Consider the following 16,858-nt stretch of genomic DNA (forward strand, 5'->3'; position numbering starts at 1 on the left):
TTTTTGGTTCCAACCGCTGTGTCTTTGTGAGACGCAGAGTAGGTGAACAGATGATCTTTGCACGTGTTGTTCCCAAAGCGAACCATGGAGGAGGAGGTGTGATGGTGCTTTGCTGGTGACACTGTGACTTATTTAGAATTCAAGGCACACCTAACCAACATGGCTAACACAGCATTCTGCAGCAATACGCCATCCCATCTGGTTTGTGCTTAGTGGGACTATAATTTATTTTTCAACAGGACAATGACCCAACACACCTCCAGGTTGTGTTAGGGCTATTTTACCAAGAAGGAGAGTGATGTAGTGCTGCATCAGATGACCTGACCTCCACAATCACCTGACCTCAACCCAATTGAGATGATTTGGAATGAGTTGGACCGCAGAGTGAAGGAAAAACAGCCAACAAGTGCTCAGCATATATGGGAACTCCATCAAGACTGTTGAAAAAGCTTTCCAGGTGAAGCTGGTTGAGAGAATGCCAAGACTGTGCAAAGCTGTCAAGGCAAAGGGTGGCTACTTTGAAAAATCTCAAATCTCAAATATATTTAGTTTTGTTTAACACTTTTTTGGTTACTACATGATTCCATTTGTGTTATTTCATAGTTTCAATGTGTTCTCTATTATTCTACAATGTAGAAAATAGTACAAATAAAGAAAAACCCTTGAATGAGTAGGTGTGTCCAAACTTTTGAGTGGTACTGTATATCGTATACAATGTGCAACATTTTGATTGTAAAGCTGGTAAAAAATAATGACAATGCATTGGCTCGCAGTAAAACTATCTAAACGCTAAGGCACTCATTCGTAGCCTACGTGGCGCTGTCCATGGTCCTGAATGACCAGTATGGCCGTTCACAAGCATGCGGTTCTCATCGTTGCCCAACAATGAAGTAATTCACCCCATATTATCCTTTTTATCCCCCCATTTACCTGTGGCGAGGGGAGAGGGATGTTAAATTCATCACACTGGCCCGGTTGCGGATTGCGCGTGGAGGAGGGGCGTGAGGGAATCCCGGGCACGGAAGGGTTACAGATATCGCGCTATTGTCGTCCGTTATCAAAGGAAGTGAAGGTGGAAGAATGAATGGACCGCGATATGCAGCCAGGGAGAAGAACATTCTCTCGAATGTTTAAAGGTTGAGCGGAACGACGATGTGTTTTGTTATGTCATGGACTGTTATTGCCTTAGGAGTCCAAAGAAGTGGATGGATTCCTGGGCGAACCAGCGACAATGTCAACGGGACTAACTGAGCTCGAGGAAGCATCTTTGCACGTCACGCACCGTTGTTCAAGCAGCATCAACCGCGAAATGAACATTCTGGTGTATTGTGAACATTTAATGCTGTAGGTGTAACTTATTTTAGACACCGCCAAAGAATTGGTGCAGTAGACTATATTGCAAGTGAAGTCTCTAAAGACATTGTTGGTGGTGCACAAAGATGCTCTAAAAACAACCGGAAGAAGTGAAGGTGACAGTCGACTATCAACATGGGAATTTATGAGTCATTGACTTAATCATTTAATTAACCTATAGGCTACAGCGGAATAACTTTATTTTAGAGACGTAAAAGCTCGAAGACACTGCTCTTTTCAGATGCTACGGGACATCCTGGCATTTTGTGGTTTTCAAGCGGTTCCTCAACGTGACACTACACGCGCAATGTGAGCTTTGGCTCGAAGTGAGCAACGCCGCCGTCTCGGCTGTGTTATTTGAGTGAGAACCGGACAGCCAGTGGATGCCGCAGAGTTGTTTGGGTCGAAACCGAAACAAGTGAAGGGTCTGGGGGCTGTTTTGGGGAATTCCCCATCCGACTGCGCCTTATTACAACATGGATGACTCGGGGATAATTCGGCGTCGGAGGCTGCAGGTGAGGTCCGGGTGTAATGTGTTTGATAGTATCTCTAATTGACAGTTAGTTCCATGTAGGCTACACTCATGTCAATAGAAATCGTACAGAATGTGCCATTGAGTTGAGATTATGTTCAATACCATTTTTAGGCTCATATGTTAATAACCAGTTACCCACACACAACATCCTTTTTAGAGCATGTTATAACAACTGTGCTATGTATTTAGGACTTCATATGCTCAGCTGCAGAAATCTTGATTTAATGTATCTCAGCAGAGGTCATATTCATAAGATACTTGGCGACTCTATGTCTATAATGCCATTCAAGGTAATATCTCCATAATGAAAATGTACCGCCATGCATATTGATATGACATGTTCATATTACTGAAGCCGACGTGTTCATCCATTATGAAGTAGCCTGGTTAAGTACGGGTCACCCCTCCCCCTTGGAACGTGATTCAGTCAAGTGAACTGAGCTGAGCGGTCAGCCAGGCGGGCAGGCAGGCAGAGTGCCTTAGGGCCTGATTAGGGCTGGGCAGTATAGGGATGAAGAGGAGGGAGGATAGAGAGCTGGGAATGGAGAGACTGGGGTTGACCATTACTCAGTTTCTTTATTGTGCTGGGAAAATCCACCTCATGGCATCGGCAACTCTCTCAATTCCATCATGTGTGGTGGGGTCTGTGTCGGTGCACATATGCTTGACTTCACAGTATTTTATTTTTTATTTTACTTTTATTTTACCAGGCAATTCAATTAAGAACAAATCATTAATTACAATGATGGCCTGGCAAGAGTAAGTAATGTAAGACTAAATGGACAACACAGACAGAAGACACTGGCAACAGCACAAACACAACAGCAAACAAACAGTGGATGTGTGTGTGAAGTAAAACATAAGGCAAAGCAAACTAGTGACAACTAGAAACATCTACATGTCTCAACAACAAGCATGAGTCATGAATGTGCATAAGGACGATGTGTGTGTATGCCAGTGTGTCTCTCTGTGTGTTTATGAGGATGGATAGTGTCTGGATGACCATCCTTCAGATACATCCAACAGCTCATCTCCCTGGAGTCTCATCATCCTAGCCACTCTCACAACCGTTAGTGTCTGTTTAAAATCCCCCTTCTGGCGCATCTCTCATCTCTCTGCGCCATATGGTGACACACCCCACTCCCACAGAGGGCAGGTCAAAGGCCAGCCCCATAATGCACTGCTTCAACATGACTAACATGAAACAAACATATTTGTATCTGCTCCACACTATCCCTCCAGCCTCCACACACACACACACACACACACACACACACACACACACACACACACACACACACACACACACACACACACACACACACACACACACACACACACACACACACACACACATGTATATACATGTACAGTATGTACAGTAGCATACAGGGGAAGGACCGACCTGAATAATGTGTGGGTTATTGAGGATTGTGTGCCAGCCAGTGGGGATGACATGACACTTCCATACTACAGTTTCACCCTCCTCCCCAGCCACTTTTCATCTGTCAGACATGGGACGGTAAGCCAATCACTGACACTGACTGAGGTGATGAGTAGGCCCCTGTCTAGGTTCTGATCAGCCCCCCAGACTCACTTTCTCACCATTGTCCTTCGTGTGTCCACAAAATGATGGGGCCAGCGGTGGTGTAGCTGTGGGCAGGGAGTCCAGCCGGTACTGTTTCATAACAGCCAGGGCCATTTCTCCTCCGGCTCAGACAGGAGGAGCTGAAGGGCATGACGTCAGACGACCATTTATAGTGCTGCTGTTTCTCCTATCTCGGGAAGCATGGCAGGGTCCGGCAGCAGCATTACTCTCAGCCTGCCTCTGTCTGATCTTCATGGCTGGCTGGTGTCTTAGCCAGCCCATCTCATTATCAGAGAGCTTCACAGAGATTACTGCCAGGAAGTGGTCTGGGGGAAGATAATTAAAGTAGCACCATATTGCTGATATTGAGGTGTTGTACAAAAGCTGAAGAACATACGTTCATCCAGGTACTTTTTGCAGGTTCTGGAGTTCTAGGTGAATTTATGTTTAATAGAAAGGAAAACACTGCCCACTGCTGCTCATGCTCCCAGGGGATTTTATTACTACAACGTTTCGACCATTAGGTCTTCATCAGCATCCATATCCCAGCTGGGGGTGGAAGGTTCTATATACAGGGCTTTCAGAATGCATTCAGACCCCTTGACTTTTTCCACATTTAAATCGTTTTTCCCCCTTATCAATCTACACACAATACCCCATAATGGCAAAGCAAAAACAGGTTTTTCGAAATGGTTGCTAATTTATTAAAAATGAAAAACAGAAATATCATATTTACACAAGTATTCAGACCCTTTACTCAGTACTTTGTTGAATCACCTTTGGCAGTGATTACAACCTAAAGTTTTCTTGGGTATGACGCTACAATCTTGCCACACCTGTATTTGGTGTGCTCTGTCAGGTTGGATGGAGAACGTTGCTGCACTGCTATTTTCAGGTCTCTCCAGAGATGTTAGATCGGGTTCAAGTCCGGGCTCTGGCTGGGCCACTCAAGGATATTCAAAGACTTGTTCCTAAGTTATAATTTTTTTTGCAAATGTATGTTAAAAAACCCAGAAATACCTTATTTACATAAGTCTTCAGACCCTTTGCTTTGAGTCTCAAAATTGAGCTCAGGTGCATCCTGTTTCCATTGGTCATCCTTGAGTTGTTTCTACAACTTGATTGGAGTCGAGCTGTGGTAAATTCAATTGATTGGACATGATTTGGAAAGGCACATACCAGCATATATAAGGTCCCACAGATGACAGTGAATGTCAGAGAAAAAAGCAAGCCATGAGGTCGAAGGAATTGTACGTAGAGCTCCGAGACAGGATTGTGTCGAGGCACAGATCTGGCGAAGGGTACCAAAACATTTCTGCAGCATTGAAGGTCCCCAAGAACACAGTTGCCAAGCTTGTAGCGTCATACCCAAGTGGACTTGATTGCTGCCAAAGGTGCTTCAACAAAATACTGAGTAAAGGGTCTGAATTCTTATGTATATGTAATATTTCCATTTTTTTTATGACATTTGCATACATTTCTAAAAACCTGTTTTTGCTTTGTCATTCAGGGGTATTATGTGTAAGTTGATGAACAAACAATTTAATCCATTTTAGAATAAGGCTGTAACAAAACAAAATGTGGAAAAAGTCAAGGGGTCTGTCATGCCCTGACCTTAGAGATCCTTTTTATGTCTCTATTTTGGTTTGGTCAGGGCGTGAGTTGGGGTGGGCATTCTATGTTTTTGTGTTCTATGTTTTCTATTTCTGTGTGTTTGGCCGGGTGTGGTTCTCAATCAGAGGCAGCTGTCTATTGTTGTCTCTGATTGAGAACCATACTTAGGTAGCCTTTTCCCACCTGTGTCTTGTGGGTAGTTGTTTTCTGTTTTGTGTTTCTGCACCTGACAGGACTGTTTCGTTTTCGTTCATTCTCTTTGTTATTTTGTTTTGTGTTCAGTTTAAATAAAAATAACATGAACATTTACCACGCTGCTCTTTGGTCCGATGATTCCTCTTCTTCCGACGATGAATGTTGTTACAGGGTCTGAATAGTTTCCGAATGCACTGTACATCACAATCACTTGTATTCTATAAATTAGGATTTCTTATTGAAAGGATAAAACTCCTTGAGATGCACCATCCCGTGTTGAAACGGTCACCAGGCACCACGTTCTGCTCTGGGCTGAATACACAAGTATACTGTGGTGCATCCGGTGGAACAGTGACTTATAACTGAGAGTTCAACCTCTGCCTGGACCACAGCATAGTATACTGTACTGTACACAGCATTACAATCAGGCAATATAAACATGAACCTGAACTGTATTTGTAATGCTGCCAACCACAGCAATCACAGGACAATACAGTCTATTTGAATATTCATAGACATTTGACGTATGTTTTGTCATTGTGTCACAAACATCCCAATATGGTTGCGACTCAGAAGGACCATTTAGACTCCTCAATCCACAGTGCAGAACCTTCTGGAAGAGCAGTCATCCTCGTCACAGAGAGGAGGTAAATATAGAGCATAATTGTTTTGCTTTCAAATCTGTGATCAGTCAGTGGGCACAGTACGGTTGTGACAGAGCTCCATCTGTCGTCATTCCGCTCCAGATCCATCAGATTCAGAGCACCAATCTCTACCGTCAGCCAGTCGCTGTGCTTTTAGTGTGTTTAACATTCAGAGAGTGGAAACTCAATTACAATCTCTTTCATTAGTCTCAGCTTCCTGGATTGACTAAGTCAATGACACAATGGCTGGCCATCGATAAAGTCTATATTTCAGTGTGACATGAGTTTCTCCCCATATGGCCTGACAAAGTGAGAGAGCATTAAAATATTGGTTCAACAATGAAAATCATGTTGTTTGTCAGGCAGTTTGAGGGGGTGACCTTTATTCATTGCATATTTTTTTATTCGAAAACATGACATTATAACTTACATTATCTGACATTCTCATGCAAATCTAAAGCAAATTAATAGTCAGGAGGGGAGGCACCTTTTGTCAGACCACTCTCCAGACCAGATGTTATTCCATCATATATGAGCTGATTGGATACATTGGCTCTCAAGCAGCTAATCTCCTCTCCTGAACTCATTTGTTTTTTTGAACCTATACGCTTTCCTGAATCCCTTTACTATATCCCTCTTCCATATCCCACTCCTGAGTTGGCTCAGTATCCCCGGTCCAGGGTCCAGTTTATTTCCTCCATGGTAGGGCCCTGTCCATTGTACTGATTCCTTCTTCCAAGGTAGGGCCCTGTCCATGGTGCTGATTCCTTCTTCCAAGGTAGGGCCCTGTCCATGGTGCTGATTCCAATGCAGGACATTTAAAACTTGTAGTGTATTTTACGTTGTAAAAGGATTCTGAAGTTTGCAATTGTCATGCTGGTATAAAGGGTTTTGGAGACAGGCGCAATAGTTTTTTTTAATACACCCAAAACAAACACGTATACAAAAACACTGGGCTGTACCCAAACAAAAGAGCGATGGTAAACCTTGTTGACCGACACAGGACAATGCCCATAATACACAATATATATAGCACGCAGCATAACCGCCGCACCAACGCATAGGCACTCACACCACCAACGGACATGGGAACAATAACCGACCCCCCAATGGAAACCAAAGGACACATATATACAAATACTAATCAGTGGGAATAGGGGACAGGTGTGCATGATGAAAGTTTTGGAGGGATCCGTGACAGCAATTTACATTTTGAAATTTCAGACTTGATTTTCTCTTGCTTAAAATGTATCAACCCCGTCAAACATTTCCATTAATTAGAATCAACATAATAATTCACATTTCCTGTAGCTGCTGGATTATTTTCCTGATGTCCAAATTAAATTTAAATGAATTTTCCAAATGAAGATCCTACACCTGTAGGGCCCTGTCCATGGTTCTGATTCCTTCCTCCCAGACAAATAGAAGGTCGCATTTTCTTTGATGCACCACATTATTCTCTTTGTTGTCTAGACATGCCTCAGACAGGCCACAGCAGTAAAGGGCCCTACTGAGGACATCAGACAATGAGCAGACTCATTTTGATTAAATGCCGCAGTTGGCTTAGTGCATCCTGCTTTGTTCCTTTGGTTTCATACCTCTATATTCGGAAGGTTTTCTCTTCATTCTTTCTTACTCTAACTAGTCTGCATTTGTAGTATAAAAAGATTTCCGCTCTTTGTGTGTCAAAGCAAACTAGATAATCATGTTATGAGAGGTTACATGACCTGGATGAAAAATTATGCGCAATGGAGAGTATCTATTGAAAGTGCATTTCAGTACAGGCATAGACTCAATATGGATCTATGCCACAGCTCTTAAAGTGGCAATTATAAAGTGATTCACTGGTATGTGCAGTATGATAGGTACGAGCCAGATAGCTTATGATGTTGTGTCTGAGATATGTTCATACACCTTCCCCATCACCAGTCTTTCTCTGCACTGTCTTCCCTCAATCCACACTTTCAAGTAATGTACAGAGCTGGCTCAGGATCAATTAGTCTGACCAATGGAGGAGGAGTGAGGAGGAATCAATAGGTTGAATATTCGGTCATCCTTGTAAAGAGGAAGTTGTTTCTATTAACACGTAAACACATGGGAGGAGCTTAACATACACCAACAACTATCGATGACCTTCGGCTTGTGCTGGGTGTAAAACTCATGTGAGAATCTGACCTTACAATGGTGAGGTTACTTCTCTTTTGATCCAAAATGATTTATTTCATATTTACTCCTCAATCAAGGTTCTGCCTTCTCTCCCAAGTATCATAGCTTTTACCAACTCTCTCTGGGGTAAGACTAAATTTGTAGAGTGTTCCATTTGACACTTCAAGGTAACTGAGTGTTGAAGGTATACTGCTACGTGGGAGGTTTGTCCCTGGGATACAAAGACATTCCACTAGACAAGCACACACTGTGGAGAGGGTTTCTCTAGTTGTTCCAGAGGGAGAACCTTATGAAGAGGATCACACACACACATTATTCAGTCTATTTCCTATAGGGATGGGAAAAAAAATTGATACAGTTACATATCACAAACATTCTTTTTGGATGATATTAATTATTAATTTGTAATAATAAAAAAGAATACAAATAATTGTAGGTAGAGATAGTCGGCTGTAGCTGCGCCAAAACTCTGGTATTTTTTGTCCTATAGCTTGTTCTCCACCTTCCTTTTAAATAGTGAGCCAACATTATTTCAGCAGTTTTATTTCCCATACAGATCAAAACTCATTTTATCATGCTCTCTCGTCTCTCTGCAGCAGACATATAGTGAGCAATATGTTCGCAACATCAAATCGCAATATAGAATCATGATAATTCCAATACATATCGTATCAGCTCCTAACATTGTGATGATATCGTATTGTGAAGTCCCTGGGAATTCCAAGCCCTAATAGCTTATAGTATACATGTAAGCACACACACACACACACACACACACACACACACACACACACACACACACACACACACACACACACACACACACACACACACACACACACACACACACACACTCAAACAAACATGTACACTTTAGCTCAAGATTAACCTAATATTGTATTGATTAATGGCATCTTGACTGAGTCGCCCGTCATTGACAGGAGTGGATGTGGAGTTGCTAATGCATTAATTAGAGAGAGAGAGAGAGAGCGAGAGAGAGAGAGAGAGAGAGAGAGGCGCTTGGCGGTCGGCGTCGCCGGTCTTCTAGCAATCATCGATCCACTTTTCCTTTTGTTTTGTCTTGTCTTCCCACACACCTGGTCTCAATTCCCTCATTGCATGTTGTGTATTTAACCCTCTGCCCCCCCATGTCTTTGTGCGGAATTGTTTATTGTAAGTGCATGTGCACGTTTTCTCTGGTGCGCGACGGGTTTTGTACCCATTTGTTTGTTGTTCTGGTTTCCGGTGATTTTATGATTAAGACTGCTCCGTTGATTACCCAGTTTTGCTCTACTGCGCCTGACTTCCCTGCCACCAGTTGCGCACTCCCTTACAGAGGGAGCGGTAGAGAGAGTGTTGGTCCACTTCAAAGCACTGGTCCACATTGCTGAAGTACACACTCACATATACAAGTACATAATGCACTTACCCATCCTCTCTGTTCGGCTGTTTCGTGGTATCTTTCCCCCAACGGAATTCACAAACAAAGACACACAGAATACCATGTACTGTGTATATTAATGTCCTGTATATGTGAGTCTTTATAGCAGAGGCGAGGTCCAAGTGGACTAAGAGACTGAAGGGAGGTGTCAAGTCGAAACATTCCATTGCTTAGCTTATGTACAAATGTGGTGAGGTGACATACAGTGGTTTAGTTGATGTCTGTTTCTCTGCTTCTAACCACCTCGTAACCTGTGAATCCCTCTAATGTTACCAGTACCTGATCTCTGTTGTCCTCTCTTTTTCTGCCTTTCTTCCAGAAGGATCTGCCACTGCCCCGCAAGAACAGCAGGTTAGTACATCATCCCTCCCTCCTGGTCAACTGGGCACTCCCTAAGAAACACACCCGGAGCCTGAGGAAGTGTGTGTTTTGAAACAACAACTCTTTTATCAGCCGAGGGCTCTACTGTCCTGGTTGGAAGATTTCATCCCTGTTGAATCCCTGTTAAGACATGATTAGCATTTCAACACCCTATTGTGGGTTTGAGGATACTTGAGAGGTACTTAGAGGGGAATTAGAATGAATGGAGGAGGCAATCCTGCTGTCTGTCTGGGTAGACAGCGCTCTGTGTCTGATTGCTTTCCATGGTGCTGAAACACTTCCTCCTCTTTCTTTGTCTGTCTCTCGTTCTGCCTCTCTCGCTCTGTCTCTCGCTCTGCCTCTCTCGCTCTGTCTCTCGCTCTGCCTCTCTCGCTCTGTCTCTCACTCTCTCTCGTTCTGCCTCTCTCGCTCTGTCTCTCGCTCTGCCTCTCTCGCTCTGTCTCTCGCTCTCTCTCGCTCTGCCTCTCTCGCTCTGTCTCTCGCTCTGTCTCTCGCTCTGCCTCTCTCGCTCTGCCTCTCTCGCTCTGTCTCTCGCTCTGCCTCTCTCGCTCTGTCTCTCTCGCTCTGTCTCTCATTCTGCCTCTCTCGCTCTGTCTCTCGCTCTGTCTCTCGCCCGCTCTCTCTCGCTCACCCTCCTTCTCACACCCTAGCTTGTGTGTGGTAGGGAAACAGCTCCAGTGTGTTATTGTCTGTGTCAGCAAGACAAAGATATGGCTGAAATGATTTATTGTGTTAATTAAATGTTATAATAAGTTAATAATGTGGTAGATGAAGCTTTTATCATTATATCATTGTGTGTGTGTGTGTGTGTGTGTGTGTGTGTGTGTGTGTGTGTGTGTGTGTGTGTGTGTGTGTGTGTGTGTGTGTGTGTGTGTGTGTGTGTGTGTGTGTGTGTGTGTGTGTGTGTGTGTGTGTGTGTGTGTGTGTGTATGTGCATGCTTGTGTGTGTTTATAATCACAGCATACAGAACACAGACCCAAGCAGCCTCTCTGTGTAGTCTCTGTCCCTACTTCCATCCAGTCCCTCTCTCTGCCTTTCTTTGTAACCCGTCTCTTCCCCCTGCCCATATCACCCACACCATACCCCTGGGAAATAAACCAGGAAATGAACCTGGGGACTGTGCTGACCTCTGACCTCAGTGACCACTGGTCATCTCCTCTATCTTTCCCTCACAGTGGTATTCAGCTTTCATTTTGTCCCCCATTTAGTCATCAACTCTATGCTCTCCTCCAGAGATGTACCATCTGGGTTCATTCTGTCTCAGTCTGGTTCCCATTCTAGGCCTCCCTCCCCTCAGACCAGTATCATCCATATCATCCATTATAGATGAGCTCACTGGAGTAGGCCTCACATTCATCTACTGCCTTGATCTATTCAACTGGATGTGGTGTCTCCTCTATTGTTCTCAGTAGGCATGTATTTATCAGCACTTTTGTGGTTTTACATTTGCTTGGATGAATTATGGAATGGATGTGCACATATCTAATTTAAAATATCTGTTTTTTGTTATGCACAACACGTCCACTTGTATACACACATATTGCAGATAAACACACACACCTCTACCACCTTCTAGCATCAGCTTCAATTAACAAGCTCTGGACTTCTTTGAGAGTATTCTCCTCCTCCCTGGGATAATGAATTCATCATCCCTTCCCTTGCCATGGCCTTTACCCTTGAGACACAATCCACAATTCCCTGTCTGCTTTTTTGTTCCTATTTAAAATCAAAGACAGCCTCCCCCTCCCTCCCTCCCTCCCTCCCTCCCTCCCTCCCTCCCTCCCTCCCTCCCTCCCTCCCTCCCTCCCTCCCTCCCTCTCCTTTACTGTCGTTTGTCTACCGCCACATCACTCAGACACCGGTGCACATCTAAAGGTTGAGGGAGCGTTTGCGATGACATTTTCAAGGGACCCTGCTGCTTCCTGACTCTCACTTCTCAACTGCTCTCGTTGCTTAGCATTACGCTAAGCTACCCTCCCTACGCAAGCAACATGTTCCGACGCACCAAAAGGTACAATATAAAACAAAGGGCACTGTTAAATAGGTCAGTGTGTCCTGAGGGGTGGGGGATTCTGTCTTTGTAATACGTGATGTTGTTCCCTGTCCTCCCTTTTGTTTTTATCCTTCTCTTATCCCTCCCTCTCTCCATCACCTCATCTATCTGTGTTTCTCTCCCTTTCTGTGTTTGTGTATCAGCTAAGTGTACATTAGGAGGTGGTTAGCATTGACAGTGCGACTGATGTGTTTGTGCTTATAAGGTCACCGTGTGTGTGTGTGTGTGTGTGTGTGTGTGTGTGTGTGTGTGTGTGTGTGTGTGTGTGTGTGTGTGTGTGTGTGTGTGTGTGTGTGTGTGTGTGTGTGTGTGTGTGTGTGTGTGTGTGTGTGTGTGTGTGTGTGTGTGTGTGTGTGTGTGTGTGTGTGTGTGTGTGTGTGTGTGTGTGTGTGTGTGTGTGTGTGTGTGTGTGTGTGTGTGTGTGTGTGTGTGTGTGTGTGTGTGTGTGTGTGTGTGTGTGTGTGTGTGCGTGTGTGTGTGTGTGTGTGTGCGTGTGTGTGTGTGTGTGTGTGTGTGCGTGCGTGCGTGTGTGTGTGTGTGTCCGTGTGTGTATTTGAGAGAGTGTCCATCTGGTTTTGTATTTCTGCCCAGTACTGCTGAGTGAGGCTGTCGAGTGGCTTAGAGTAGTGTTTATAAAGATTGCTGTGTCAGGGGTTCTACGGACATCCTCTATGTACCAGCTAAGATAGGACTGTAATATTATTATATTATGAATATAGTTTTTACTAATCAGTGACTCAAAAAAGGAAAGTTGACTGTTTGATTATATCCATGGCTCTGTTTGAATCAGGTTGACTCAGTGATGCTGAGATAAACTCTTTGTTGAGCGATGACTGTAAGGGAATACGTACAGTTGAAGTCGGAAGTTTACATACACATAAACTACTCCACAATTTTCTTGTTAACAAACTATAGTTTTGCCAAGTCGGTTAGGACATCTACTTTGTGCATGACACAATACATTCTTCCAACAATTGTTTACAGACAGATTATTTCACTTATAATTCACTATCACAATTCCAGTGGGTCAGAAGTTTACATACACTAAGTTGACTGTGCCTTTAAACAGCTTGGTAAATTCCAGAAAATTATGTCATGGATTTAGAAGCTTCTGATAGGCTGTGGATGTATTTCAAGGCCTACCTTCAAACTCGGTGCCTCTTTGCTTGACATCATGGGAAAATCAAAATAAATCAGCCAAGAACTCAGGAAAAAAAATTGTAGACCTCCACAATTCTGGTTCATCCTTGGGAGCAATTTCCAAACACCTGAAGGTACCACGTTCATCTGTACAAACAATAGAATATAAGTATAAACACCATGGGACCACACAGCCGTCATACCCCTCAGGAAGGAGACGCATTCTGTCTCTTAGAGACGAACGTACTTTGGCGCGAAAAGTGCAAATCAATCCCAGAACAACAGCAAAGGACCTTGTGAAGATGCTGGAGGAAACAGGTACAAAAGTATCTATATCCACAGTAAAACGAGTCCTATATCGACATAACCTGATTGGCCGCCCAGCAAGGAAGAAGCCACTGCACCAAAACCACCATAAAAAAGCCAGACTACGGTTTGCAACTGCACATGGAGACAAAGATCATACTTTTTGGAGAAATTTCCTATGGTCTGATGAAACACAAATATAACTGTTTGGCCATAATGACCATCGTTATGTTTGGAGGAAAAAGGGGGTGGCTTGCAAGCCGAAGAACACCATCCCAACTGTGAAGCAGGGGGTGGCAGCATCATGTTGTGGGGTGTTTTGCTGCAGGAGGGACTGGTGCACTTCACAAAATAGATGGTGTCATGGGGATGGAAAATGACGTGGATATATTGAAGCAACATCTCAAGACATCAGTCAGGAAGTTTAAAGCTTGGTCGTAAATGGGTCTTCTACGTGGACAATGACCCCAAGCATACTTCCAAAGTTGTGGCAAAATGACATAAGGACAACAAAGTCAAGGTATTGGAGTGGCCATCACAAAGCCCTGACCTCAATGCTATCGAAAATTTGTGGGCAGAACTGAAAAAGCGTGTGCGGGCAAGGAGGCCTACAAACCCGACTCATTTACACCAGCTCTGTCAGGAGGAATGGGCCAAAATTCACCCAACTTATTGTGGGAAGCTTGTGGAAGGCTACCCGAAACATTTTACCCAAGTTAAACCATTTAAAGGCAATGCTACCAAATACTAATTGAGTGTATGTAAACTTCTTACCCACTGGGAATGTGATGTTTCAAAATAAAATATGAAATAAATCATTCTCTCTACTATTATTCTGACATTTCACATTCTTAAAATAAAGTGGTGATCCTAACTGACCATAGGCAGGGATTTTTTACTAGGATTAAATGTCAGGAATTGAGAAAAACTGAGTTTAAATCTATTTGGCTAAGGTGTATGTAAACTTCAGACTTCAACTGTAGCTCTCTGACACAGAATATTATAAAACAGTTAGTTCTAGCCATGATCAACATCATTTTGCTTTAATCTCAGAGAAGTACTCCTACTGTGCCCCAGTCCCTCTGATTCACAATGACTTCATTCTCTCCTGCTGATTGGCCAGGGATTAGGCTGCCTCTGGCCTGTTATTAGTGCAGTTTTAACACACACACCAACACACACAAACACCCACCAGACAGAAAATACACGACTTAGTCAGCATGTTGATTAACAATAATTCTTTTGTGCTGATGGTAGTAGTTTCATATGAATTTGTGTGTTCAATCATCTCATAGTGCCACTATATTATTATTTTCAAACACATGTCTATATTCCCATTACACTGCAGTGTAATAGATCTATCGGCCTGTGTTACCATTTTAAGTTAGCAGCTAAGTTATCAACATCATTCCCTATTTGTTTTGAATGGACATGCCATGTGGTCCCTGTAGCTCAGTTGGTAGAGCATGGCGCTTGTAACGCCAGGGTAGTGGGTTCGATCCCCGGGACCACCCATACGTAGAATGTATGCACACATGACTGTAAGTCGCTTTGGATAAAAGCGTCTGATAAATGGCATATATTACTATTATATTATTATCACACTACATTATCTTCAAGTCACATCCTCAAGTCAAAGTGGCTTGAGGAAGTGAGGAGAGAGAGTGAGGGAGAAAGAAAGGGGTAGAGAAAATGAGAACGGAGTGAGAGGTAAAGAAGATAAAGAGGGAAGAAGTGATAAAAGGAGAGATAATGAGTGTTGAGTGTTGTCCCTCAGGTGCTGGGCTCAGGTGTACCTCATCACAAAAATGATCAGAGCGAAAACAACACGTCTCCATCCCCAACCCCTCCCTAGAACACACACACACACACACACACACACACACACACACACACACACACACACACACACACCGCTCCCTCTCTAATGGCCACACCTAAACCCTTACAAACAAACAAGGCCATCAGACCCACTATTACACAGTACTTAAAGGTAGACTCAGTAATATGACGTAGATGCAGAAAGTAAAGAGCGTAGTGGGTCAATTTTCGCAACAACTAAGAGCATTGAACCACAAGGCTTCTCCACTGTTTTGGTGCCCTGGCTGCCATGTTGTTCACAGTGTGAAGCGAACCCGTGCTCATACTGTGTGTGACTGTGAGAGTGAAGTCTGGCATCTTATTTATCTCAATATATCTTCGGTGCTGCTCGTGGCAATGTGATTTAGCTGAATCTACCTTCAACCAATACCACACATATCACACATCGAAGGAGGTAAGTGGGGTGTCGAGATACCTGGGCCAGACCAAAGAATCCGTCCTTCTGAGTGGTCTCCTGTCTCTCAGGGGATGTTTGGCTCAATAGCAGTAGCTTTGGTGGAAGTGGTAGAATTACTCCTCTCTTAGAGTAAAAATTCATTCTGTGGAGTAATGGGGCTTTTATTCTCTTTGATCTTCTTTAGTCCCGTCGGAGCCTGACTTCAGTTCCAGGAAAGGTCTACCCCCAATACTGAATCTGAAGAATGCCACTCTTGACACTGTCCTGTTTCTCTGTCAGCCTCTATGTTTCTAGACAAAATAAGGGATCTTTGTTAATCAAAGACAATAACAAGAAGCTCATGTTTTGTCTCTGAGACTGCAACGTCAAAAGCTGTTCTAGCTTTGAAGTAAGAGCCGAGACCAGTGGTATTCAATGTTGGGGTTGTAATAAAATAATAATAATAATTAAGAGTGAAGATTATTGTATGGGACAATTATACAAACGTTTTTGAGAAAGATCATTTGAAAATTGTTATTTTATTGAGTAAATGTATTTATTGGTTTCTTTTTTTGTTGGGGGGGGCGAAAGAATAGTTTGAATATCACTGCCCTAGACACTGATCTACGGTCAGTTGGGATTCCCTTAACTGGCTATCGCCCCCACAGTAGTATGGCATTGGTTGAAGCTCAATGTTAAATTCAGGTACACAACACACACCACGCCTCTGGTCATGACCCATCTGGGTTGTTAGAATTAGGAAAACAATAAAATGTCTTGTCCCGACCTAGCTCAATATCTAGGAGTCAGATAAGACCAAGACTACAGAGTCCATAAAGTGATTATTAGACTTGCTTTTGGACTGAATATGTTTGTAGGGGCAACAGTTTTGATTAAATGTATAATTTATCAATCTCATGTGCTCGTTTCTGTCCATTAAGAACCGATGATGTGCTACTCTTTTGTTACATTTCTGACAACGCTAACACCCAGCTAGCACAGTGGATCTGGGCTGATTCCGGCTGAGAGTCGGGCACTCGACTGAGAGTTAGACTTGGCCGACGTCATGTGGCCCGAGTCTGGGCCGCCTTCGGCAGTATTACTTATGGCTAGGTTGTGGGGATTGAGTTCGGGACAATTTGGCCCAAATATATTACTTGGGGCTCGGGCCGATTGAGGCTACT

The 16,858-nt window shown here is 43.5% G+C and overlaps 1 protein-coding gene across 2 annotated transcripts in view; it reads left to right on the forward strand.

Moving 5' to 3' along the window:
* Nucleotides 1-949: 949 nt before the first annotated feature.
* The window catches only part of LOC118384186 (microtubule-associated serine/threonine-protein kinase 1-like), a 59,471-nt gene continuing 43,562 nt past the window's right edge, over nt 950-16,858 (forward strand). Inside the window, exons 1-2 of one of the 2 annotated variants that reach the window (XM_052518960.1) lie at nt 950-1,868; nt 9,859-9,887. In XM_052518960.1, coding sequence (XP_052374920.1) covers nt 1,830-1,868; nt 9,859-9,887 — 68 coding nt within the window. In that variant the 5' untranslated portion in view covers nt 950-1,829. Of the gene's footprint in view, nt 1,869-9,858; nt 9,888-11,780; nt 11,930-16,858 lie in introns of those variants that run through there. The other variant, XM_052518961.1, reaches the window with a different exon arrangement.

This window comes from Oncorhynchus keta, chromosome 5 (assembly GCF_023373465.1).
Source record: "Oncorhynchus keta strain PuntledgeMale-10-30-2019 chromosome 5, Oket_V2, whole genome shotgun sequence".
NCBI lineage: Eukaryota > Metazoa > Chordata > Actinopteri > Salmoniformes > Salmonidae > Oncorhynchus > Oncorhynchus keta.